The sequence below is a fragment of the Canis aureus genome, chromosome 3, assembly GCF_053574225.1.
Source record: "Canis aureus isolate CA01 chromosome 3, VMU_Caureus_v.1.0, whole genome shotgun sequence".
In the NCBI taxonomy this organism is placed as follows: Eukaryota; Metazoa; Chordata; class Mammalia; order Carnivora; family Canidae; genus Canis; species Canis aureus.
The window spans coordinates 31,026,403-31,053,454 of record NC_135613.1 but is presented as its reverse complement, the minus strand read 5'-3'; the positions used below and the strand labels follow the sequence as shown (position 1 = coordinate 31,053,454).

Here is a 27,052-nt window from a genome sequence, read left to right as displayed (position 1 = left end):
GGAAAGTCTTAGTTGTTCTTGCCACCATCTTCAGGTAGAAGAGAGGTGAGAAGGATGAGACCAGCCAGGATGTGAAGCACTGGTCCCCAAAGATCATAAAAGGGGTGAGACAGGTGGCCAGTACCCATCATCCAGTGTGTCTGCCCCCTTCTTGCTGTGCAACATTGGGTGGGTTACTGAACTCCTCTGTGTAAAATTTCCTCATCTACGAAGGTGACTACAATAGTGACTGCCCCTTGGCAGAGGGTGGTTGAGAGCCTCTTGTGACTCGGTGGGGAGGGTCAGCAGTGGCTAGTAGCTAAAGCAGTGGTGACTACAGTGTCAGCCATCTACCAGGTGGTGGTGGCCAGAGGAACATGTTGCCTCCTCATGACAGAGTGGTGTGAAGAGCCCAGTGGGAAGCCTCTACAGAGAACATCTAAAGAGGAAGGGGTGGGGAGACTCTGAGACACAACTCGGATGGCCTCTGGCCAGGATGACAGAGCCTGAGAAGCCCATGATATCCAGATACAGGGATGACCAAGAGGGTCTGAGGACGACAAGGCCCTGGACCTCTGAGCACTCCCACCAAGCTCGTGGGCTGGAGGATGCAGAAGTCCCAGCCAAGGCAACAGAGCTGGGCTGAGGGGTCCTCGGTGGGCTTCTCAGCCTGGCTTCCACATTGGCTTCCACACTTGGGGCTTTTGTCCAGCAGGAGAACGGTCCCAGGGAGCATGCCGGCTGTGCTTAGAGGTCTGCAGCCCCCAGGTTTGCAGCAGCTTAGCCACTGTGAGAATTCCTCCTGCACCTGCTGGGCAGGGGGTGCCGTTCATAAGCTCTGCAGTTTGTCACCGTCTGTGTGGCCAGAGAAGGGTTATGTATGTGACACCTCTTGGGGCCTTGCAACAACTTGCTGGTGGAACCGCTTCCTGTGGGCAGACCCCAGGCTCCCACCTACCCCTGGGCAAGGACGCTGCCACAAGCCTTTGGTTTTGGTTGTTTGGGCTTTTTTTTTCCAATCTTTTTTATGATCAAGAACAAAACAAAAGTGTCTCACTTCAGAATGTCACAGCTGAGTCTGTGGTAACACGCAGCCCTTAGACTCAGAGACTTCTGCTCCCGACCCAACTTCAAATCAAGTTAGGGTTGGAAAAAAACGTTTGGGCTGTTAGCAATTTAACCACATTAGCTTGAGGGCAGGGGTGGGTCGACAGGGGCCTGGGAGGGGTGGGTGTGGAACCTGCCAGTTGGGGGACTTTGGAGACCAGGCCAGGATTTGGGGGGCTTCTGGGCACTGGTAGCCTTTACCAGCCCAAACTGTTGCAGGTGATGGCAAGTCGCCGGCTCTTCGTGGCTCTACCCTGCCCTGGGCATAAAATCTCCTGGGCAGCCTCCAGGCCCAGACAACAGCAGCCAAGTCAGGTGTAAAATTTCCACCTCACCAGGAGCAGAACCCCTGTGAGCTGGGGCAAAGTAGGGCTGGGGCCCTGTGTGCTGGTGTTTGCTGGGGGCCCTGTTGGGACTGTCCTGCACGTGGGCACCCACAAGACAGCAGTGCCAGGTTGAGGTGGGCAGGCACACAGGGACAGAGCATCAACACCCAGGTTATAGCTGGGTTGTTTGAGGTCAGAAACCTCTGCAAGACCTGCTCTGGCAAGTAGCCACCCTTCTGACACCAGTTGTCCTCTCAGAGGACCAGAAGGAAGACCCTGGGGCCTGAGGTGGCTTGCTTTCCTCGGTGGGTCAGGCCCACAGCGGGGGCAGACAATGAACACCCAGGGCTGCCCCCCAGGGGTGAGAGTGGCTGGGGCAGTGGGCGTGAAGAACCCCCTCTGTCCAACAGTGACAGGGGCAGCAGGGGCTCCGTGCAGGCTGCCAGCCTGGCATACCCATGAGGACACAAGGCCAGTCCTGTGATGGTGTGCTCAGGACTGTCCACAGGGAGAGGAGAGAGCAGGACCCAGGCGCTGGTAACATGTCATCCCAGTAGTTTTTCTTGGTAAGCGTTGGTAGAGTTTGACCCACTCAGGTGTCTTTGTGGGGTCGGCTGGGAGGAAGTGATTGAAGCAGGCCCCCAGGTGACACCTCGGCATCCCTGCAAAGATGTGGAGAATGTTAGCACTGGGCACATCCATGGGAGTTCGGGCACCAGACACTGGGGTCCCAGGTGTCTCCCGGGAGGGGGCTGGGCGAGTCCCTCACTACTGCACCTGCCTCAATGTCCCCTCCCGCCTCCTCCCCACCCCGCTCCTAGCTGAAATGAGGCAGTGACACAGAGCGCTCACCTTCTGAAGGAACTCTCCATTCAATCACAATGCAGAACATCTTTAAGGAGGACACGTCTGTAAACAGGGCCCCCACTACAGAAATTCGGTTTATAAACAACATCATAGGTGAGGGTCTCATTCCATCGTGTGATCCCATGAGTGACATCTGAAGACAGAGCTTCCAGGCCATCGCCCCCTGGGAGTGGCTATAGCAGCCTGCAACCCCCAGGGCAGGGCAAGGGGAGAGGGTCCTTGGGACTCCCACCCAGCGGCCTCTTGCTCAGCTGGCTACCAGGATGCCAGCCAAGGAGTGTGACAGGACCCTCTCTTCCTGGGGCCCAGGCTGGGCCCAGGGCTCTCTGCAGTGACCAGGGGCTTTCTCTTTGGGAGCACCCCGAGAAACTCTGAGAGTCCCCCACACAGACGGGCAGCAGGGCTCTTGAAGGAGGCAGGATGGAGTCTATCTGCTGAGTGTCCCTCTCCTATTCATAGCCAGAGCTGGTTTGTCCCCTTTGGGGTTCTGGGGCCACCCCATGACTGGCCACCCATGAGACCCAGAGAAGGGCCCTGCTCTGGCCAGTACCCTCATCATCCTATGGTGGGCAGAACCCTTTAGCCTGCCTCCGAAGAGCCTGTGAGCAGGTGCAGCCAGCCAGGGAAGCGGCCGGCGCTGCAGCCAACTATTTCTAATAATGCACCCCATGTGCACAGAGCCACAGGCCTCCACCCAGCCAGAAATCAGGAACGAGGCTTTCTAGTTCCAAAGGAGAAACTGAAGCAGGACCCCAGACAACCTCTGTGTTGTCAAATGAATTATGCAATTTCAGGGCTGGGAAGACACATGGAGTTCAGAAAGTCCAACCTCCCTTCTGAGTACCCTGGAGGGAGGGGGCCATGAAGACCCCTTGACTTCCCCCAGTGATGGGGTGCTCACCCCTTGGCAAGGCTCCTTGCCTGTCTCAAGATGCCCTGCTGCTGGGCCTCCTCCATTGCAGGCCACCCTGAGGGGCTTCTGTATCTGAGTGAGTTGGTTTTCATTCATTTATTTCTTTGGACACTTGAAAGTGCTAGTCTGATCACCAGTTTGCCGGAGTGTCTCTCTTAGGTCAGGGCCACAGCCCGAGGCTGATGGACGAGATGTGTCCTTGGGAGGAAGCCCAGCCCCCAAGCATGTTCTCAGCCCGCAGAGTGCGGGGACACCCCTGGAGAGGGGTGGCATTCAGCTCACACCAAGGGCTGGTGAGCAGGGTTCTGACCCAGGTGCCCCTCTTCCCAGCCCCTGCGTGCTATTGATGAGATCGGGGGTTGTGCACCCCACTTAGGGGGCCTGGGAGGGCTCAGGTGCTGCATGACGCCAGGCTGAAACTCTGCTCCGCCTCCAGTTTTCCGCAAACCCCACCGCTACTGGGACGGTCTCTCAAGGGGTACAAAGCCCATCTGGGCAGGAAAGTGGGGAGTCCATATCTGAGAATAATGGGAGCAGAGCGGGGATGGAGCAGAGAGGGCGGCAAGGAAACCCAGGGGCAGGAGCGGGCTTGGATGCCTGGGCATTTAGCAGGAGACGGGCTGAGAACCCTGTGCGTCTCGTGTGGCATCAGATGTCTGAGGAACTTCTGGGCTGTGGCTTTCATCGGATCCCTGAAGACATCTGTGGCTTCACGACACGATGCGGTCTGGCTCTCAACTGAGAGGCTGTGCACCTTGAGGGTACAGGAGCAAAGCCCCCCGCGTGGACCCTGCTGTCAGAGCCCCTGTGGGGCACTCCAGCTGCCTCTTGCAGCACCCTCACCCTGGGCTTCACCGTGCTCCTGGGTTTCTGAGACAACAACCTTGGCCCTTGGCCCCCCAAAACACAATAGCCACTGCTCTGGAGGCAGTCTGAGAGCCCATCCAGCCTCTTCTAGGCAAAGGCCCAGGAATGACAGCTTTCTAGCCCCCTCTCCATGAGCTCAGGAGCCAGGCGGCCTCCATCTTAGAAACAGCTTCCACGAGGTTCTCTTTCTCCTGGAAACAGCCCCTCTGTCCTGCCTCCCTCCCCTCCTCCTTCCCAGTCAGAGCAGGTGGGGGCCCTGGCCCATGACCCGCCTGCCAGGACTCCCGTGTGCCTGGCAGCCGTGTGACCCCATGCGCCAGCCACACCGCCAGCAGTGCTTGGTCATATCAGCACCGAGCCCATAATGAGAGTTAGGACAGGGATTTATGAGCTCATCCAGGCTCCGTGTCCACACCCGGACAGAGGTGTTTCCAGAATGCTTTCCCCCACCTCCTTCCGTCACAAGAATGGACTTTCTGTTTCAGCTACGCGTGGACCTCATAAATTGTAACCACAGTGTGTGTGTGCGCCTGTGCACAGGAAAGAGACCCACACAGCTTGGTGGGCCTGTAGAGGAGGGTCAGGGTAAGAGAAGGAGGCCCTCCCCTGTTCCCCGGCTGCTGCCACAGGCTGACACCATGCCCGAGCTTCCAGGGTGCTGCCTTACAGCCCCAGGCTGTGGTGGCAGGAGGGCAGGCTTGCAGGCCCCAGCTTTGCTGCATTTGCTGCATGCACGGACTCCATTAGGTGAGCTAATGACAGACGCCTCGGCATGCCCGCCTGCGTGCACACCCCGGACGGGCCCGGTGGCCAGCCATACCTATCAAATGTGAGAGAAGCAGCCCAGCAGAGAGCCCACAAATTAGAAGGGCAGGAAACCTCAAATGATGTGCAAAAAAAATCGTCAAGGTTAAGAGAATTTTTCCATCTTTTTGCTTCATAACTCAGCATTTCTGATGGGGGTGATTTATGAGCTGGGGGACCTGGCAGGGGGATCAGGGGCGTGGAGGCCTGTGAGGCCGAGTGAGGAGAATGGGTAGGAGGGCAGCTTCCTTTGGAGGCTCTGGGATTCCCAAGACTCAGCTCCAAATAAACCAGAGCGAGGCTTTGGAGTGGGATTGGGCAGGGGAGCCAGATTTCAAATCTGGAAAGAGATTCAGGCACTGTCTGCTAAAGGGGCCAGGGGCCCAGAGGCAAAGCCTGGGGGTTGGGCTCTCTCTTCTTTCCCTCCTCTTGCATTGTGCAGATTCACGGGCTCAGCCACCTTGCTGACACTCGTCCTCCTCCATCCATTTGTGACTCTTGGCCTCCTGGGGCCTGAGCAGGCCTCAACCCTGCCGCCCAGCTGGGGAGGGGTGGCCTCCACCTGTCCTACCGTTTTGGAGAATCTCACTGTAAAAGAGGCAGCAAGAGGGATCCGTGGCCGTCCAGTCTTGCTTTCCAGGACCCCGAGGAGACCCTCCCTCTGGCCCCTAACTCGGCTCCAGGTCTCCACTCCTGGGGCCTCTATCTCCTCTGATGGGAAACAGGATGATCCCAACCCCTGCCTCGGAGGCCTGTGGTGACCAACACAGAGAGACTTGCGCCCACACGGGCTCTTAATGTGAGCTTCCCAAAGGCCCAGCAGAGTCCCAGTGGGGAGGGCGCAGGATGAAAGGAAGAAATGCAAGAGCAAGATAAATGTCTGTACCCCGTTTCTCCCTTTTGGGAGTCAGAGAGGGCCTGGGCCCATCCAAACGCCTAGCAAGAGCCAGGCCTGCTGTGACCTGCTGTCTGAGCTGGAAGCAGGGCCCAGGTGCACCCAGGTGACGATGGTGGACACAGGCCTGGGCCCTCTCCCTGCTCATGCATTCTGCTTTGGCCCCCAGACCAGGACTTCTGTCTTCCCTGAAAGAAGGGCCAGCGCCTCACTTGATGCTGCTCAGAGGTAGTTTCAGGGAAGAGGGTTTCCTCCAACCCCTGGGGCTTGCCAGGAGGTAACTCCCACCCCATGACCTTGCAAATGGCCAGGTCTCCTGGGTCGCAGGGTGGGGACATTTCCCAGGAGTCTCAGGGAAGGAGGGCTGCTGGCCAGAGAGTGGACACACCCTGGAGCTGCACGCTGACAGGGACAGGGACAGGTTGGTGTCCCGTGTGAGTGAGTGACCAGTCCTTTAGACACGCTGGAGAGAACCAGAGACGTTCGCCGGGTCCAGGGAGGGTCTAGGACAGGGACCGTGCTCCAGCACCTATGGGACCAACCTATGGAGAAGGGAGAGGTCAGTCTGACAAAGCCCTAGAAAGCTCACCAGAAGGCAGGGTTTGCGTGCCCGGATGGCATTCCCCGTGATGCAGTGGGGTCACGGAGACCAGGAGAGCAGGCCGTAGGCAGCACAGGCCATGGTTCAGGGGGCAGCACTTGCAAGCGCCGAGCACCACAGGTAGTTCCACACGATCTGCTTTCCCTCCCCTGTCCCCAGGACACATCCGTGGTGCACCCAAACCCTCAAGCCCTCTCTTTGGGGTGACAGTGACAGGGGACCCCCTGTGTGGCACAGCGCTCCCCTCATGGTGGGAGGTCAGGAGCCCCTTGGGAAGTGAGCCTGCAGGACATGAGGCAGACCCCCGGTCCCTCATCAGGGCCTCGGACTGGGGCCCCCAAGTCTGTGTTTGAGACCCGCGTCCAGGGCATCCTCCTGGGGGATGTGGGGACGACAGATAGGAGTGTGGGACCGCGGTGGACGGAGGCACAGGAGGACTCAGGTGGGGAGCCCAGGCCTCTTGTGGGGCAGGTGGGCCTCCCTGCAGGCTGCCCCCGGGCCACGCCCTCACTGGGGCTGGTTTGTCTTTTCCCAAAAACACACTGCTGCCCCCCACCCCCCCCAAGTGGCCCCTCACACACTCATACTCACACACACACACACACACACACACACACGTGAGCAAACGGGACAGGGAGGGGCTCCGAGGGCTCAGAGCAGGGCTCAGGTGGTTAGTTAGGGCTCACTCTTCTTGTAGCAACAATCTGGGGGGACGGGCCTATTGAGGTGAAGCAACACCCTTGAGGCACCAAGTAGGCCTGAGGAACAGCGGGGCGGGTGGGCAGAGCCCGCGGCTCGATGGTTCCAGCAGCGAGCACCCTCTGCCCCAGCCCATGGCACAGGCGGGTGTGGACAGAGCCCGAGGCTGGGGGTGGGCACCACAGGGAGCCCAGGCCCGCCGGGTGGGGTGGGACCTGCGGGTCCTGGCTTCCCCACCCCTCCACCCCCTGCCCCGTTCTCCCTGTGGCAGAGGAAGGCAGCGGGGCTGCCCCATCCGTTGAGGTGCCACAAACCACAGGGTTTGCTTTGTGGGTCTTCTCTGAGGGTTTCCTGCAGTTGGGGTGGGAGGTGCATGGGGAGCCCTGGGAGGCGTTAGTGCCCAGAGAGGGTCTCTCCCACGTGGGCCTGTGTTCCTACCCTGCCGGCCAGCCCGTGGCGGCCTCCCGAGGGTCCAGACGCGGACAGCAGAGGGCTCGGGGGCTGGACAGAGGGCCTCTGTGCCATGCCACCCCTCCAGCCCCACCCACCCCTCTCTCGCCCTCCCCCGGCCAGGACATCTGGCCTCGCTCCCCTCTCTCAGAATTAGGCCCATTTGGGGAAAGCCCCCCATAAAGGAGAATCACAGAACTGAGGCCCCAGATTCGAAGCCCCTTCTGGATCAGACTCCAGAGACGTCAGCAAAGCTGGGTCTGAGCCATCAGCCCCTAGACTCGTCGTGTACAGGAGGGTCTCCAGGAGGGACTCAGGGCGCCCCAGGTGTACGTGGACAGATCGACCAGAGCAGGTTCAGTACCTCCCGCAACAATACACCTGCCTCCCAAAACTTCCGCTTCCTCATCGCTCAGAGGCCACCCTTGGCCACTCAGAAAGTGTCTGAGCACATCTAGGGAGCACTTGCACTGTTACAAAGTATCCTGAGTCGCTGGTCAGAAGCAGCTTCTCCAGGCCTTAGTGGGGACACCTCTTACCCTTCCCAGGTCCTTATTGTTCAGAACAGGCACTTGGGACACCCTCTAGGGAGCAGGGGCCATGGTGCCTGGAATCAGCCTCTTCCATCTTTGCTGGTATAGGTCATTACCCCTTGTCCTGACTTTACTGGGTCCTTATGACACCCTGCTCACCAGGACACCCCTGCCTACCTGGATACCCCTGCTCACCAGGACACCTCTGCCCACCTGGACACCCCTGCCCACCTGGACACCCCTACCCACCAGGACACCCCTACCCACCAGGACACCCTTGCCCACCAGGACACAGCTGTCTACCAGGACACAGCTGCTCACTAGGACACACCTGTTCACTTAAACATACCTGCCCACCAGGACATAACTGCTCACCAGGACACACCTGGCCACTAGAACACATCTGTCCCCCGGACACTCCTGCCTGCCAGGCACATCTGCTCACTTAAACACACCTACCCACCAGGACACAGCTACATACCTGTCTACCAGGACACACCAGCTCACCTGGACACACCTGCCCACTTGGACACTCCTGGTCACTAGGACACACCAGCCCACCTGGACACTCATGCTCACCAGGACACACCTACCCACTAGGACACAGCTGCTCACTAGGACACAGCTGCTCACTTAAACACACCTGCCCACCAGGACATACCTGCCCACTTGGACACCCCTTCCTATTTTGAGGCTTCAGCCCCTTCCTCATACCCTCTAAGAGTTGGGGCTGGACTGCCCAGGAAGCTGGCCAGATGCTGCTGGCTCGCATGCTCAGGATTCAGACCCGGAAGCTGGCACTGAACAGAGCAGGTGTGGGGATGGGAGGGGACTCTGCTGCAGCTTCGCCTTGGCATCCAGAGGTCCAGGGGCATCCCTCTCTCCAAAGGGGACAGCATTCAGGTCTCCTATGGAATGACCCACTCAGAGATGCACACCCTGAGAAGCACACTCAGAAACCAGTGGCAACAACAAAGTAGATAATGCCAGTCACTAGGGCGCTGGCCACTGAGGGTGCGCTGAGAGGCCGGGCCTCTGCAGGCCCCAGGTGTCAAGTGGAAACTTTCCACCTTTAAGAAAACTGAATGTTTTTCTTACATTTAGGGTAATGTGTACACACGCACACGCACACACACACGCACACTCATGCCAACACATACGCAGCCACACACCCCAACAACACCTTTACCTTCTAGAATGGTTTTCTCCAGCCCCACGCCCCAACTCCCCTTAACAGAGGGCTCTGTTCTGAGACACAGTGACCTCCGCTTTCTCACATGTGGGACAGCTGTGCTGGGGGTTCTTGCAACACTGGTGGCTCCTTTTATTGCCAGGCCAGGGCAGCAACCTGCTTGGTGAGAAGAAGGGCCATCCTCCTGCCTCTCTGCCGGGCTCTCGGGGGCTCCTGGGATGGGCAGCTGGGCGGGACCAGGACCTCACCAGTGCCCAGGGGGTCTGCTTATGTCCAGGTGCTGGACTGCCCTCCTACTGGGCCCAAACAGCCGGTCCCTCATTGGGCAGACGCAGAGTGTGTAGACTCTCTCACACAGGATGCCTCTGACCCCCCTGGGTTCTCTCTCTCCCCACCAGATCTCTGAAGACCTGAGCAGTGAGAAGCTCTGCATGGATGCTGGTCAGGCGGGGTCCGGCAGCTGGCTCAAGTACATCCGGGTGGCATGCTCCTGCGACGACCAGAACCTCACCATGTGCCAGATCAACGAGCAGGTAGGTCCAGGGCTTGCACACGGGCCCTCAGCGTGGTCGCTGGGGCCTCGGCACCCAGACCCACCACAGGGGGCCTGCCGAGGTCAAGGGTCAGCTGCGCCTCCGCCAAATACTTTTGCCAAGCCCTGTCCTACGGTTTGGGCAGCAATCTGATGCTTGGCCAGTGCTAAGTTTCCAGGAGCTCAGCGACACCCCAAGGCTTCCATCGGAGCCTTTGGTTGGCAGCTTGCCCAGGCCTGAGAACCAAAAGATGGTGGTTTTTGTGAAGCAAAGTGTTGGGAGGGGCAAGACCTGAACACAGGGTCCCCTTCCCCTCCTCACACCGCCCAGGAGGCAGGAGCGAAGTGGAGAGCTGGGCCCATCCACTTAGGAATCGTTGTCCTCATGGCTGTGTTTGGCCACAAAGCTGGCCTTGTCAGGGCAAAATCTCCTGACCTCGCTGGTAGCCAACTGATAATTTTCTTGAGCTCCATGGCCATGACTTCAGCTTCTGGCCCCCCAGGGCCAAGGGACACCTCACTAGTGCTGCCAACCCTCCAGAGGCCAAGCACGCTGTATCCTCGCTTCCTTGCTCCGGGAACGCAAGCATGGCTGGCTCTCCCTCCTCGTGGTAGCCTCCAGGCCGTGAGCTGAACAGGAGAGAAGATGCCATGAAGCGTTTCTTTTGACCAAGAAGGCCACATGTCCCCAGTGCTGGGAGTTCGTAGTCTGTGTCTTTCATTACAAGTTTGCAAATGGACCCTGGAGCCTGCACCCTCCGGAGCCAGGCCCCTCGGGTGCCTCTCCACCATGCTCCCAGAGCGCCAGGCTCCTCGGGATGCTGGGGGCCCCAGCCCCTCCCACCAGAGCAGTTTGCTTTTGCCTACAATATCTGGGGGTAACACTTGAGATTTCATCTACAAAAAGGATTCCACTGCTTTCAAAAATTTTTTCAGAGACCACATAACAAAGGGTACATTCTCCCATCGCCTGTGCAAACCATTAAAAGCGGTTCGAGGCTCTTGACTTCAGAGAAACAGTTATGCATGAAGAAACGCAGAACGCACACACCAGGGAGGTCCCTAGGACCCCCGGGAGCTGCCCCTGGCTCCCCCCTCTTCTGCTCAGGCTCCTTCTCGGCCCCGAAACTCTGCCTGGATTGAGCAGCTCCCCGCTGGACTCAAGCTGGTGCTTGCCTCACTAACCGGTGAGGTTTGAATCCACCTCTGCTCCTGGAGTGTCTACAGCTTGTACTTAAAATCCAGCATTTTGAAAATAAGATGAGGTTTTTTTCTTCTTCTTTTTTTTAAAGATTTTATTTGTTTATTCATGAGACACACATAAAGAGGCAGAGACACAGACTGAGGGAGAAGCAGGCTCCCTGCAGGGAGCCCAGTGAGGGACTTGATCCCAGGACCCCGGGATCACGACCTGAGCCGAAGGCAGACGCTCAACCGCTGAGCCACCCAGACATCCCAGTATTTTTTTTCTTCTGATAACAAAAAATATTGCAGAAATTAAAGCAAAAGGATAATCATAAATATTAGAACTTAAACACTTTTTCTTCCTCCAAATGAAGGTGAAATGTGCATGAAGGAGAATCAGATCTAGGCACATGGTGAGGATGGGCTCCCCAGCTCCCCTCCTTTGTGGACGGCATGTGCCCGTGGTCATGCATCCGGAAACTATGGGCCAGGCCCACAATGGCACTTTTGGGAGATACAGAATAGAAAGACAAAGGATCCGGATCCTTTATTTAAGAAATAGATTTGTTAGAGTGTTTGAACCAAACTTTAGTAGCAAAGTAGATACCTTTTAGTGGCCAGCTTGTGGAAAAGCAAACAGATGCATAAGCTTCTCAAAGAGAAGCCTGTCTTCAAACATCTTTGTTTTATTATTAATCTTCCAGGGAAGCATTTATGCCAGCTCCACATGGAATCAACTGTTTTGCAGCAAAGCCTTTCCATCTCTTTCCACCAGGGGACAGAAATACTTGCTGCTGGGATAGAATGATAGTCCTTAATTCTTACTGATCCCCTTTAGCCCACACAGGTCCCCCAATGCTTACCCTCCTCGATTCAGGGTCAGAAACACTCGGGGCTCTTTTATTCAAAGCCATTAGGACATCGAAATTCCTGCAGACCCTCCTCACCTGCTGGATGTTTCTCTCTATCAAGTCCCTGTGGGATTAACTATCCCCATTTTAGCTCACAAGCTCTGAGGGAACTTGAGTTGCACATTTAAGCGTGTGCATCACTGGCATGGCCCAAAGCATCAGAATTCCTCTACCTGGGGCATTCCAAACCCCCAGCCCTCTGAGGGAGAGAGGAGCCCCCACCCTTGGAGCACCCCTGAGGACCACGAGTCCATCCTGGTGTTACAGGGCACCGAGGGGCTGGCCAGCATCCCTCCTGAGGAGGCACACCTGTGCATTTAAGCAGCCACATGGAATAGCCTCCGTGTCAGGCAGGGGAGAGGTGGAAGGCTGGCCGGCCAGGCCCCGGGTCAGGAGGTGCTCAGAAGGCTGTCAGGTTCCTCAGTTCTCATCCCAAAGTCTTGCCTCTGCATTTCAGATATTAAAGGAAAAATGAGGAAACTGTGGGGTATATTTTCCTTTGCAAAATAATAATAATTTTAAAGCCTAATGAGGAACTGCTCTTAGATACATCTACACGGGCCTCATTATTTGTTGGTTGAATAAAATGAATCTTACAGATAATTTTTTTAAAAGATTTTTATTTATTTAAGGAGAGAGAGAGAGAGAGAAGGCACTAGCAGGGGGAAGGGCAGTGGGAGAGGGAGAGAGAATTCCTAGCAGACCCCATGCTGAGCACGAAACCCACAGAGACCACGTGGGGCTCCATCCTACAACCCTGAGATCATGACCTGAGCTGAAATCAAGAGCCGGACACTTAACCAGACTGAGGCACCGAGGGGCCCCCAGAAATGTCTTCTTGAAAGGGATCTGATAGATTCCAAACTATTTTTTCAGCAGTCTCCCCAAGACTGCCTAGCGCTCTCTTGGGTGCGGTGGCCACGGGGCCTCCGCAGAAAGTGCTTCCATTCTTGTCCTGACTGTTGGGAACACCGGCTGCTATGAAGTGGAGCTGGAATAAAAACATCCCCAAAATATTAATAATAAAACAAAGATTCTTGAAGACAGGCTTCTCTTTGAGAAGGAAACATTACACGATGTTAATGGGGTTTCTCAGATTTCCATAATCCCAACGGTTTCTAACAGGATTTCCTGGCACTTATGGACACCCCCCCACCCCTGCCATGCACACACGCACACATGCATGCACACACACACATGCATGCACATGCACACACATGCACATGCACACACACATACATGTGCGCGCACACGTGCAAATACTGAAGCAAACAAGTCCCCTTTCTCTCTCTATCTCCCACACAAACCAGCTCCCGACACGAGGACACAGAGGGGCAGCATCCAGATGGAACATCTAAGATCCATAAAGCCATGTGGGGTTTGCCAGACAGCATTCAGAAGCTCAAGTCACATGACCTGAGCCCCAGTTTTGAGAAGACAGAGGGGCCTGGGCAGGAGGGACTTCCAGGGACCTAAAGACAGAGCCGCTAGAGTCTCAGCTCCCCGAAGAAATGACCTGAAGAGAGACAGCTCTCAGCAGGAGATGGTCCCTAGGAGAGAGCCATGCATCTCCTCCATGGACTGTGGGACCCACAGCCCAGAACTCAACCCTGCCTTCAGCTTCCAATTTTTGCCACAAGACCCGCTTTTGGTGCCCTGTGGCTCCGAGAGGTCCCAGCCCCAGGGGACATCGAGGATAGCTGACCTCTGGTCACTCTGCTCAGCTCCTCTGGCGGCCACCTCTATCCTCTCTGTGGCTCCAGATGGGGTGCCCAGGACAACAGAGGCCACGCTGGGCCTTGAGTTTCCCCTGGACTAAGCCCCATCAGCTAGGCAGTGGCTAGTGGCTTGCTAGCCCTGTGGAGGCCACAGACGGTCCTGAGAGACCCCAGGACTTAGGGCGGCCGGGCTGCTTAGGACAACATGTTCACCATAGCTGGCTGGGGGGACCAAGCTTCCCTCCGGGACTTTTTGGGGGTGGTCGGATCTCAGCTGTAGCCCCTGGGATGCTTTGTTTTACCTTTCCCACTTAGCATAAATGGAAGGCAAAGCCCGCGGATACCTCAGTTCACTCTGGGTGGTAGGACCCCTCCTCCAGCCCTGGGCAACTTCTCCCTTCCCGCTGCCGCCTGCTGGCTCCTGCTTTTCCTTTTGGAAAATCTGAGACACTCAGATCACCCCTGGGTGGTTCTTTCTCCCGCAATTATGAGCAAGCGAGTTCGTTTGAAATGTTTCGGGAGACAGACAAGGTCTGTCCCTGGATTGGCTTTAACGTTAAGAATGAAAACAAGAGCTGGGGAGTGAGGCGCCCACGGAGGGGGCAGGGGTGCGGAGGCCCATTCACAGCATGGCTTTTCCCTGTCCCACCTCGCCTTCACAGGGCAAGGATGTGGTGGCAGGGTGGCGAGCGGCCAGTGGGGCTGAGGACAGTGTGACACGGCGCCGGGGTCACAAACAGATGTCAGGAAGCACGACTCAGGGGCTCCGGACACCCTGGCGCTCCCAGCAGAGGCCGCAAGGCCCACGCCACAGCCCCAGGCCCGGCCGGGAGAACCCCGACAGCACCAGCACGTTCCCCCGGCAGACACCGCTCTGCCTGGGCAGAGGGGCCGGGGCTCCCCAAAGTGGAAGCAGACAAGCGTGTTAAAGAAAGGCATTTCGTTAGCAGATTAGCCGATTGATAAGCACGCAGCGCCGCGTGCATGCGAGCCAACGCTTGTTTTTAATGAAAACCTGGTGCTCCCGGCCGCGCGCTGGCCCTGGCAGCTTCTCTTTTGCTTTCGCTTCCTTTCCCTGCAAGCGGACCCCTCAGCCGGTCGCCGGCGGGGCGTGCGAGCCGTCAGCCGGCCGGGGTCGGGACTGGCAGGATGGCATCCAGCACCCCGTCCCTGCCGCCCTCTGCTCTCGACCCCCACGACTTTCTAAATTCAACATTGTAAACGGGTTGGCCGGGACAATTAGATTCGCGGACAATTAGATACAATTTCCCCTTTGAAATGAGAAAGGCAGGAGATTCATTGTCGCGTTTCTTGGCCAGTTCACAAAAGGCTTCACGTATATACCAAACGCATTTGCGTCCGAAAGCTGCCGAATTTTCCGGCACCCTCTTCGGAGCAAAATGATCCTCTCCTCGGCAAAGAATGAGATCTGAATTCAATCGTGCCGTCACGATGCCAGCTGTAATCGCTTGTCAGGATGAATTGAATGGAATACTTTATTAGGAAAGCCACGTAAGAGCGGAGCAGACGTCTCTAACTGTGGCCGGTCACGTCTGTGAATGCATAGACGCGCTCTCCAGGCCCAAACTGCACGGCGATGGAAGAGAGCGGAGTGGACGATTTCTTCCCATGTTTGTGCTGCTGGGAAGGTGACGGGATACAGCAGCAAGACCATGAAGACTTGAACACAATTGCTTTGGCCCCACAGGGGAAGACGGGAGCAGGGCAAACCCCAGGTCACCTCTGTCGACCGGAGGAAAGAGCCGTCTGCATGTCCCTGCAGCCGGCCCAAGGCACCCAGCCCAGAAGTGCTGTCCCCGTGCTCTTGCTCAGCTCTGACATGGCAGGCACCTGTGCGGGCTCCCTCAGGGAAGGCCCAGACAGGCCACAGAGACACAGGCCTGCACCCCAGCCCCCAGTGGCCACCCCGGCCTGTCTGTGCTCTGGCCTGTGGCCCCCCCTCAGGGGCTTTGTCAACTCCAAACACTCCAGGCCTCAGGACTTAGAAATAGGTGGCCCATAATTTGGGGACGGCAAGTAGTGCAGACACAAACACACAGAGGCGTTTCCAGAGTCCGGAAAGCAATGAGGCAGCACGGGACCCACCTGGGGTCCCCGAGAGACAAAGATGCCCCAGGACCAGTGTCCTCCCTTGGGACGGACCAGAGGCGATAGATCACTCTGATTCCCCTGGGTGTTTGCCTTTTGTGAAGAGCCCCTCCCATAGCACCCCAGAGGCCTTCACAAATCCCAGCACTGTCCCCAAATCCAGGGCACAGAGAGGTTGGGTTTTTTTAAGATAAACACGCTGACAAGAGATTTCGCCCATTTTACTGAATTGCTCCTTGAAAGTGTCTCAAACTGGCCAAAGCGGGGAAGCAGTGGCATGCGCTGGACCACTGTCACGTCTCTGAAAACCTGTTGGCTCTGGGGCAGTTGAGGGCTGGTGGGGGACGCCGCAGCCCAGCCACCCAGGGTAGTTTGGGTGTGGAGTTTCTCGTAATTTCAATGGTAAGATTCTAAGATTAAGTAGGAATGAAAATGGTGGAACTTAAATCCTCATATTCAAAAATAGTATCTATCCTTGTGAGTTGATTGGATATTAAAAAAAAAAAAAAAAAACACATTGAAGGAACACGAGAAAGCATCCAAAACTGACAACCATTTTAAATTGAAAATACTCGTCTTAAAGAATGTGGTTAGGGGACAGTGATGTCTGTGTTCACGGAAGGGTCTGTCTGGATGAGCGTGGCCTGTGAAAGCCAACTTTCCTCAGTACGTGGCCATTATTTGTCCCTGAGCCTCGTCCACCTGCAGGGAGCCACCTCTGTGTTGGGAGAGGGACGACGGGATGACGGGGAGGACAAGATGACACGGCAGTGGCTCTGAGGACCCGGGTTTGGTGTGGTTCGCCCCCATTTGCTGGAGTGAAGAGCCTGGGACTTTGAAACAGGACCTGACTTCAGGCCTGTCTGTTTGGCTTCATTCCTTTGAAAGCTCTTTGAGAGCAGACGTCAATCGGCTCCTGCGAACTCCACGGCGGTGGCTTCCCAGCTCCCGGATCCTGAAAGCAGAGAGGAAGATTCCAGCCGGGGCTTGCTGGAGCCCCCGGGACAGGCTTTCAGGGGTACGGGACAGCGGCTGTTGGGAAAGCGGCTGTCACCCCGCAGATCTCTGTCCTTCTCCCGCACGGACCTGGCAGCAGAGGAGAGGGTCTCTGCTCCTGGAGGAACAGACCTCTCGGCCCCCTCTGCCACGCTGCCCACGGGGCCCTGGGGTCTGACCACCCCCTGAGGGGCGCACCATGGAAGGAGCTTACCGACCTCAACCCCGGCAGGAATCCAGAGTTGGCTTCAGTAACCACGCATCCCAGGCCCAGCGGAAGGGGCCGGCTCAGTAGTCAATGCGCAATTTGCAACGCCCCAGAGGCCAGGAGCTGCCCAGCCTGGGTCCCAAGGAAGCCGGCCTTTGTCCTGGGAAGTCGGCGCCCGCAGACCTGGAACTGTGGCTTTCTTCCTGAATCTGGCTGATGAGGCCTTTGTGCCAGTGGGAAGAGGTCATAAAAACGGCCGACTTTTGTGTGTCCCAGGGTTACCTTCACATCTCTGTGCCCTTAGCCCAGGCACCCCGGCTCTGCTGGTTCCTGTCCACATCCTGGCCCCCCCCTTCCAGGTGGAGGCAGGTTGGGGACACCCCCACCCCCCACCCTGCCATGGGCCCTGTAATGAGCTCTAATAGCGATTAATAACGTCTGCTGCTCAAAGTCCAGGCCGCCTCGGCGGGCCACTGCCCTCGTGTCCTGAGCTGCAGCCCAGCCAGTTGCCCCAGAACAGTCTTGCGGGTCCAGGCTGGGGTAGGGTTGCCTGCCATGCACAAAACTGCTCCCCGCGGCCAAGAGGGCTGACCATCCCTCTGCTCCTGCTGGGGACTGTGTGGGCGGCCGGGGTGTGGGTCTCAGCCTCCCTCCAGCCTGGCAGCTGGGGAGCACGGGTCGTGGGGCCTCAGGGGCTCCATAGTGGTCCCAGGAAGGTCAGCAGCCCTGGAAGCTGGGAGGGGTGTGGGGGCGGGGACCTGGGCAGCCTCAGAGCTCGCGGGAGATTCCAGGAGGCCCACGGCCCTCAGAGCCGGTGTGGGGGGTCCCAGGAGAGCCAGTTGCACTCAGGGGGTGGGGGTTAAGGAGGGTGGGGGGTCCCGAGAGAGGCCGGGTGGCCCTCCGAGGGGGTCGGACAGGGAGGCGGAGAGGGGAGGCGGGCTGTGCGCAGCCCCCGGCCAGCTCCGGCCCCAGTTGGAGCCCAGCAGCCCTGCCAGAGGGAGGACGCGGCCCCAGGAGCCGCACACACGGAGCGGGACGCCAGGTCAGAGCGGGGCCTCCGGGAGGGTCATGGCGGGCGGGCCCACGTTGCCCTCTAAAGGGGCCCCTGGGAAGCCAGCCGAGGACCCGCCTCTGTCCCCAGCCGGGCCCCAGCCTGCGCACTGGGTGCTCAACGCACTTGCTGGCTGTGCTTGCAAATGGAAGCGCCTACCCCTGCTGATTACTGACCCACCCTACCCATTGCTCAGGGTGTCCCTGGGCTTTTGGGGGGTCCCATATACTGTGGACCCCATTTTGAAATACAGTGGCTCAAGTCTGATTTTTTTAAAAGTTATTTGGCCACCGTAATTTCTTTAGATAAAGTGATACAAAACTGAGGTCTTAACAATTGGTTAATTACAAAAGTTAATAAGCTCCAGGTTCTATTCTCCATTTTAAAATCTTGTCCCTAATTTAGCGACGTATCTGAGGACAATTGCCACATGAAATGAATGAGTGCAGGGGCGGGGAGGTTTGCCCACTGGGTCTTACATGTGCCGTGTGCAGTTCTGACATCTGGGTGCCCTGGGAATAAGTCCAGGGGGGCATTGAGGACCTGGGGGGGCTTTATGTGTCCTTTCAAGGGTTCCCTGCTGTCATTCTGGGGTCAGTTAGGACTGGCAGCTTGTGAGGGAGTCCACACGGATGTGACCCATCCAATAAGTGATGAGGGAGCTCAGCCCTCCGGATGACTCCCAGGGCCTGGGGGCAAGGGGCAAGGGGAGAGGCACAACTGGCGTGCAGGCCGTGTGCCCCGCTTAGGCACCGGGTGTCGGAACCATGTCCTGCTGCTGCTGGAAATTGTGGCTTAATACCGAACCCTCCAGGTCTTCCGTGAGGAGGACAATACCCGAGCGCCTCTGGGTGGGATCAGCCTGGAGAAGCCTGGACGCTTGTGTTTCCCAGGGCAGATGGAATCATCTTAGTCTTTCTCTGGCCTCCTAGACAGTCCTGTGGCCAGGCCTTCAGGCTTCTAGAAGCACTTTGTTTACTGTTAGCGGGACAGAGACCCAAATACGCATGTGCCGGGGTGGTAGGCAGTGGTTTGGCTGTGTGACATTTCTGGAATTGAGATGTAATATTCCCTGGGGTCAGCCCCACTCATGTGAGGAGTTGGTACCTGCCCCCCCACACATACTCAGGGACATATGTCTCTGTTCTCCAGAGAGGGTAGGGGGTCCTGGGCAAGGAAGACCCTGGTCCTCTCCCACAGTCATCCAGGCCTTTCCAGCCTGTTCCCAAACGGCCTCTGCCCTGTTGCCCTTCTGAGCCATTCGGTTTTCCAGATCTTGGCCACACCTCCAGGGCAAGCTAAAGAGCTACGCTGAGTACTGAGGCTGGACGTTCTAAATTCTCCTCCCCAGACCTCAGAGTCTGCTGCTCCAGGCTGCAGTAACTTCCCTGAGCCCCATGCACCCCTCCTTGTTTTCAGGGGCTCCCCTATCTGGACCCTGATGGCTCCAGGGCACCAGGCTTGCTGCAGGCACACATGTTCCTCGGCTTCCCTTGTGAATGGTGTCCACACTCATGTGAGGCTCACGGCCTGCTGCCCCAGCCTGTGGAGCACTCTGAGCTCATGGCCATTTTCAAAACATCCAGATTCACTGTCGACCCCCTCTAGACCCCAAGCCCCCAGCCGCAGCAAAGGGCATCTCACACAGACACTGAGCAAAGGAGCCTGAGGATCAAGCCAGGCCCTGCTCCCAACGAAAGGAGCCAGCCTCCCCGATGCTTCCCACTGGGACGCACCCTGCCTGGGAACTTTTGGGCTGATCTTCACAGATCTCAACTTGCATCCCCTTTACCGATATCCAACAACTGGACGAATCAAAATAAAAGGGACTCTAGTCCTTTCAAGCATCATCTACAAAGTTCCAGAGGGGAACCTCTTAGCAGCAATTAGTAGGCAGGTCAAGTGGCCAGCGGGGCCAGCCCCTGGGATGAGCAGCCTCGGCAGTGCGGGCCCAGCGCTGCTCTCTGAGCCACGAGGACAGTAGCGCTTACCCCTTCTCTCTGCTTTTCTGTCCTAGATTTATTATAAAGTCATCAAGGACATTGAGCCCGGGGAAGAGCTGCTGGTGCACGTGAAGGAAGGCGCATACTCCCTGGGGACAGTGCCCCCCAGTCTGGATGGTAAGCCCCCGGCCCGCAGGAGCTCCCGAGGCTTCCTGTCACGTCACCGCATATGACAGGGGCCTCACTGCTGGCCTTGGACCCCAGGCCGGCAGGACCAGCCCCTTCACACAACCTCCCTGCCGAAGTGCTGTGCTTTTCCGTTCTATGGGTTATATGAGCTACACGCCGTGTTCAAGATTCGACTTCAGATGATATGAGTGAATGGGTGTTGTGTGGCTTTATAGCTCTGTCGTAGTAGAATCCGGGGGGGGGGGGTGCGGATTTAAAAACTGTATTATTATTATTATTATTATTATTATTATTATTATTATTATCAGCAGCAGTATGATTTGCTGTCCCCAGTACTTTAAAAAAAAAAAAATCAACATTTTGTGGCTTGGAAACCGTCACCCTCCAAAGCTCATGCCATGGAGATGTTTTAGGGGCTCAGGGGGTCCCACAGGGGCATGGATGGTGGATGAGCCCCTCCAACTGCCTGCAGAAAGCATTCCTACGGCCCTCCGCCTCTGACCGCCGGTCCCTAAGCCCCTCGGTGCTTGCTTTCCTCCCTCATCCACGCCCGAGTGCTTCTCAGAGGATGCTAGGAAATTCCTGCTGCACGGAGGCTAGTATTTCTGAAATGCAGATTTATTTTCCTTCATCCACACTGTGAAGCAATGTGCCATTCACCTTGGGATTCTTGAACACTCTTTAAGTCCATTCGAGGAATGCTGTGCTGTGCCGGCAGCCGGAGGACTGGTCCATTAACTCCCCGAGTGCCGCTGCTGAGCACACCGCGTCTTCTCTCTGAACGAGATCCCGCGGGTGAAAAGAAAAGCAGCCTCCCCTTCTAGCAAGGCCAGGGCAGGGGGGGAGCTTGGTTTTCTCCTTCCTGTCTTTCTTTCTTCCCCTCTGAAGGCACAGAGGCTTAATGATTAACGCCACTTACTGCAAGTTCCGCTAATAGTGTCATGTGAGGGCATGGCACTGGGTGGGCCCGGGAGCAGATGCAGAGATCTCTGCCTCGGTTTACCCTTTCGATCCCTGAGCATGACCCAGCAGGGAGGGTCCTTCCTCCGCGCACGGCTCGTGTCTCTGAGCCTCTGATCCAGAGACCACGGAGCCGGATCCTATCTGTACGTGCCTCTAAAGTTTGGTTTTAATTAGGCCGTTGAGAAAAGAAAAATAAATGGCTGAGGGTCTGGGTCGTGAGGGGATGGTCTCGTTTTCCTTACAATAATTGTTGAAAAGACCTATGGATCTCAGGTAGCACACAAGAACTCCGAAAGATAAACCCACTTACCTCAGGGGAGCACCCGGCGACGAGATTTCGTTTGTATAATGAAACTTCTTTCTTCCAAAAGGTTTTAAAAACCTTGATTGCCATCCACCACCACCACCCGCTCCCCCCAGCCCGGCCCCCAATCTTAAATAAGCTAGGTCCGCATTTCCCTAATAATTCATCAAACATTTGTGGGCTAATTGCTTTCCACACATAATAGTCCAGCATCAAACGTCTGACTTTTCATACTCTCTGCTGTCACGGTCACCCCCTTGCCCCCCAACGGCCGCCCTCTCCCCAGCTAAACTCGGAATCGCACAGAAAGAAAATGCAAAAATGTTCCTCACTAAGATAATTATCATAAAAAATCTTTTATCCCAGCCCCAGCTAAATGCAGAGGCCCCTTATCACGGCAGGAATTTGGAGTGGGCTCTCGAGCGCTTTTGAGTCTCCAGTCTGGTAGATTAGCATGTAGATGCCACATAATTGTGTCCCCCTCGGCTCTCTGAAGCCATTAGGCACTGATTTATTTTTCTGTTACATTCCTGCTCTGCCATGAAAAGTTGCTGATGGAACTTCAGATAGACGGGCCAGACGCAGACCTGATACACGCCACGTCAGCGGCCACGCATGGGTCCGGTCTGGTTTGGGGAGAACGTGGAGCTCCTGCCCCAGCCCGTGGCCTCCACGGGCCCCCACCAGATTTAGATGAAGGGAGTTCAGTTTCAAATCACAATTTTTTGTGTGTGCTGCTGTTGGGGGCAGGGGCCTTTGCTGGCGGGGCAGGGTACAGCATTCAGGTACCCCGGAAGAAACGGAGGCCCCCGGTTTGCCAGCCCGCTGGGGGCACAGAGCACCGGGCCTGCAGATCTGAGCCTGGGAATGCTCTTTCAAAGCCGCAGCTTTGTAAAGAAATGCACTTCCAATTTCCCCGCAAGTGACTCAGACCAGGGGGAAGCCACTTTCGGATTCATTAGTTCCAGCGACTTTTTATTTTGTTTTTACTCTCAGCGGAGAGAGGAAAGATTTCTCTTTCAGGAAAGCTTCTTGCTCTTGGGAGAAAATAAAGAAAATCATTTCCATTCAAATATGCTTTTCTTTGGAGAAAGGCTCAAAATTGTTAACTTTTCCCCCCTCTCCATAAAAAGTCAAGAGGATGCACTGAATTGCGTATAAAGCATATGAGACGGATTATGATATAATATAACAATGCAACAACATGATAGACGACAATGCGGTACGATGTAACATAATATAACCATATAGCATATTCTTTTAGTTTTTTTTTTTAATATGGAATTATCATGCTGGGCAGTGGAACCGCACGGGCTGTGCGCATCCTTCGTGGTGCATCCAGCGTCTGTGCTGTGTGCCAGCCTTACCTGCGTGGAGGATGCTGGGACACCTGTCCATACCACGGCATGGGGGGGGAGGTGGCGAGGCTTGTGCATAGCCAGCCCCCAGCTCCATCCTTCACTCAGGGTTGAACTTGGGTCCACGGAGGGATGAGAGGGCAGGGGAAGAGGGCAATGTTTACCTCCTCACTCACTTCCACGACGTCCTCAAACTCAAATGCCGCCAGAGCGGGAATCGGGATCAGTTTTCATTTTAAATCCAAATTCCAGATCAAAACAGAGAGAGTAAGTTGACCGGTGTGATGGACGGGTGGGGTTGGCATTTCTTCTTGTCTTTGTGTTCAAATCTCAACCTCTGTGACTGTTCCCAGTTGGGTCCAGAAAGAGTAAACTGCAAACTGGCATTTCTCACTTCCTCACGGTGCTGGCGGTGGTGGGAGGACCCCAGGAAGTCAGCACAAACCCACAGGGGCAGTTTTGTGGGTCTGTGTATCCGGCTCCCTTCTGAGATGGTGTCCTCGGTCCTCAGATGTAGAGGAAATCCACATTTCTAAAGACGAGGAGGGCCTGCAGGGGAATGCTGGGGTGTTCCGAGCGCACATGCCACGTCTGGCGCTCTTCTGGGCGCCCCGCGGGAAGCTGGGACTCTGCTTCCCTCCTTCCCGGGCCCCGCCCGGTGCCCAGGCTCTGGTTACACAGCTCTACCACCTCCTGTCTGGGTGCCCTGGGCCACTCACCCGGTCTGTCCCGGCCTCCATTTACCCGTCGTAACACGGGCGTAAGTCTCCCCCCAGGCACGCGTGGATTTGATATGAGCCTCAGATGTCTGAGCACCATAGAGTTCCTAGCACGGTGCCTGCTGCGTGGCGCTTCCCAGACCTTGAGTATCAGCCCTGCTGCTCCATCGTTCCCAGTGGACCTTTCTCCTGAAGACTTCACACGCCCGAGTTCTACTTCAAGGGCACCACTCTGTAGACTTGCATCCTCCCTGCCCGCTGCCCTCTCTGCCTGCTTGCTGCCTGGCGTCCACCCTGGTGCCCGGGACCAGCCCAGTGCTTGGATGGCTTTTGTTTTAGAGTCTTCTCGGACTTGGCACTCGGGGCTGCCACGGGCCCCGCGGCGCACATTCCTCCCACCCCTGCTCTGCTCTTACAGGGATGCAGGGTGCCGCCGGCCGTTGTGTTTGCAGACATACCCTCCCTCCCTGTCTCCTCCAGCCCCGTGTCTGTGGTTTGTGTGGACAGGCTGCCTTGCCTCCCTCCATCCATTTTGCAGCTCAGCATGTGTGTCTGGGCAAGCTCCAGGGACGGCCTTTCTGGGAGATGTTTGGGGCAGAGACTTCCGAGCCCCAGAGCCTGAACAAGGCCGGCCCCCGTGCTCGCAGCCCCAGTGCTGGCTGAGTGCTGTAACCTGACTCAGCGGGAGCTGCCTTTCCCCACTGGTGTTGTATTCCTCCAGACAAACGCTTCCTTGAGAGCGGGCTCTCAGCGGCGAGCAGACCACCACACCTGGCCTCTGAGCATCTGCCCGGCCTGTCCCCAGGGCCCTTCCCTGTCACCTGGATATCCACGTCCATGCATGGATGTGAACAGAAGTAATATTTGTGTCATCCAAGCACCCAGGGCCCAACCAGGTGCACCTCAGAGCCAGCTCCCATGGAGTCTGCCCCTTGGTGTCAGGGATTGGGGGGACCCAGGTGCCCACTGGTGGAGATGCCAAGAGTAGCCAGACACCAGGAGCGGCACCTCTACCATTACTGTTGGTGAAGCTTCTGTCCTGAGCAGGTGGTCTTCGGTCTCCCCAGCCTCCTCCCCTGACCCCCTGCCCAGGCTGCAAAGCTCCCCCACCCTCTCCTTGGCACTCTGAGATGTTTATGGTGTCCCTCTAACATGTCTGCGCCCCTCCATCTCCCTGCCTCCTTGGCTTCTACATCCCTCGGGGTCAGGCCATTTGGGGCCACATTTAGCCTGATATCACTGAGGCTTAGCCCAAGGCCACTGGGGCTCAACTCTGCCCATGCACACATGCTCACACACACATGCACAGGGACACATAGGCACATACATCCACACTCACACACATTCCCAGGTCCACAAAGACACATTCACTCCTGCACACATCACTCCTGCACACATAGGCATGCTGGCCCACACACATTCATACGAACACACCCTAGAACAATCACACACATACAGTCACATGATGCGTGCATATTCACAAATACATGCACACATGAACAACTGCACACACATTCACACAGGTGCACATACCCAACTGCATATTCACACACATGTGCACACATTCAAATATGCACAAACATATTCACACTTAACATGCAGAACACATGGTCAACCGTGCACAAATGTGTATACATAACATGTACATACACATGCATACAGCACACATGTGTGCATTGAAGCAGACATTCAGATTAATACACGACACATGCACCTGCCCTAGCACCCACACACACTTTCATGCACATGCATGCAAACATGAACATATGCAAAGACATAACTTTCACATATGTAGCCACATACAGAAGCACATGTACGCACTCACAGCCATGCACATGAATATATACGGACAGCAACACAAACCAGGGTAGATGTCCAAATATACCTACACATTCCCACAAAGATGTACAGACATGGACACAGATATGTTCAAATACACACACTCGACACACTGTCCCAGCTGCACACCTGGGCCACACAGTGCACACACACACAGCTGCACATCCACATTCACCTGACACACACATTCACACCTGCATAGTTACACGCCTGCACAGAAGCACACACGCATTCCCACATTTGCTACAAGCACACACATGCACATCTCTCCATTCATTTGTGCAAGAGTTTTTATTGCAAGTGTTCTCTCCCCACCTCGGGCAGGGAGGGGAACACCCGCTCTGGGGAGAAGCTACTGGTAGGCTGTTGCCTGGGGTGGGGCTGGGGATGGGCCCCCGAGGTCGTCTCCCCAGGGAAATTTACGGCTTTGAGCTGACTGTTTGGCTTGGCACGGTGGTCAGGATGCTGTCTCGTAAACTTAATAATAGCTGCCCCCCTTTTAATTTGTTTGACCTTGACGACAGTAATTTATGATATGCATTAGAGCTCTGCCGCGTGTTTTCTCCTAATTCATAAACAAAGTGCTCGCCAGCTTCCTTCTCTGCTCCCCGTTTGCAGGGCCTTCGAGAGCCCGGGGTGGCCTCCTGCCACACGGGGTGGGGCCCAGGGCTTCTCCGTGTTTCTGACAATGCAGACACAGGGTCCCCATGGTCCCAGGCTCCTGGGGCAGCCACACCTCGGTCCAGGAAGCAGCCAGGAAGGAAGCAGGAGCAGGAACAGCCAATGTGGGAGGCAGGGCCCGGGGTCCCCCTGCACCCGATCCTGGGCCCTGTGTCTCATGCTCCCCACCCACCTCCCCTGCTCTCTTCCTAGCAGAGGAGCCCACGTTCCGCTGTGACGCCTGTGACGAGCTCTTCCAGTCCAAGCTGGACCTGCGGCGCCACAGGAAGTATGCGTGCGGCTCCGTGGGGGCCACGCTCTATGAGGGCCTGGGCGAGGAGCTCAAGCCGGAGGGGCTCAGCAGCGGGGGCAGTGAGCAGGCCCATGAGTGCAAGGACTGCGAACGGATGTTCCCCAACAAATACAGGTGCCGCCTCCCCTGCCCCCAACCCTCCCCCATTCCCCTCCCCCAGCCTCCAACCCCAGGAGCCCGAGCCAGCACAGAGGGAGACCCGAGAAAGGCAGGGGTCTGTCCTTGTCTCTCAGTCCTGTCCACACGGATGAGCTGAGAGCTCCAGGGACAGCTAAAGACAAGGGTGACCTCCAGGGTGACACACCTTGGAGGCAGGTACCCCAGCCCACCCATCAGGCATTAGGGACAGAGCAGGCCCATGAGCGGCTGGCTAAGGCCATAGGTATTTCTGGCTCTGGCTGTGAAGGCCCGGTCCCTGGTTGGAGCCCCCCACCCTAGAAGATCCGCAGGTGGCCCGGGAGAGACATACCCAGCCCTGCTGTTCTGGAGTCAGAGCTCAGCTGTGAGCCGGGCTGGGAGGAGAGTGAGAAATGCAGGCCAGACCCCAAGGAGACTTCTGTAGCAAAGTCCAAGACCAGGATCAGGGGATGGCAGCACCCTGCTGCCCTCGGATCCGGGGGTGACCTGACCTCTAGACACACACTGGGCAGCAGCTGGAAGGGGTCACCCAGGGATCCCTTACCCACCCTCACACCCAGGCACTGGCCTCTGCTCCCTACGGATAGAACCCACCTGTCCCAGGCACAGTGTGCTGGGCCAGCTGTGAGACAGCTGGACATGGTCAGCCTAAAGCAGGCACAAACTGGCCCTCCCCTGGGAAG

At 56.6% G+C, this 27,052-nt stretch overlaps 1 protein-coding gene and 1 long non-coding RNA gene across 7 annotated transcripts in view; one reads left to right on the top strand and one right to left on the bottom strand.

Moving 5' to 3' along the window:
• The window catches only part of PRDM16 (PR/SET domain 16), a 314,085-nt gene that overhangs the window by 255,024 nt on the left and 32,009 nt on the right, over positions 1-27,052 (top strand). For 4 of the 6 annotated variants that reach the window (XM_077891515.1, XM_077891518.1, XM_077891513.1 and 1 more), the window contains exons 4-6: positions 9,632-9,766; positions 19,961-20,063; positions 26,132-26,345. In XM_077891515.1, the coding sequence (XP_077747641.1) occupies positions 9,632-9,766; positions 19,961-20,063; positions 26,132-26,345 (452 nt within the window). The remainder of the gene's footprint in view (positions 1-9,631; positions 9,767-19,960; positions 20,064-26,131; positions 26,346-27,052) is intronic. The other 2 variants (XM_077891516.1, XM_077891514.1) reach the window with 1 other exon arrangement.
• LOC144310502 (uncharacterized) lies at positions 16,244-23,636 on the bottom strand. Its single transcript, XR_013376225.1, has 2 exons — positions 22,710-23,636; positions 16,244-16,643 (listed from the first exon to the last, which is right to left on the bottom strand). It is a non-coding gene; the product is annotated as an uncharacterized LOC144310502 (long non-coding RNA).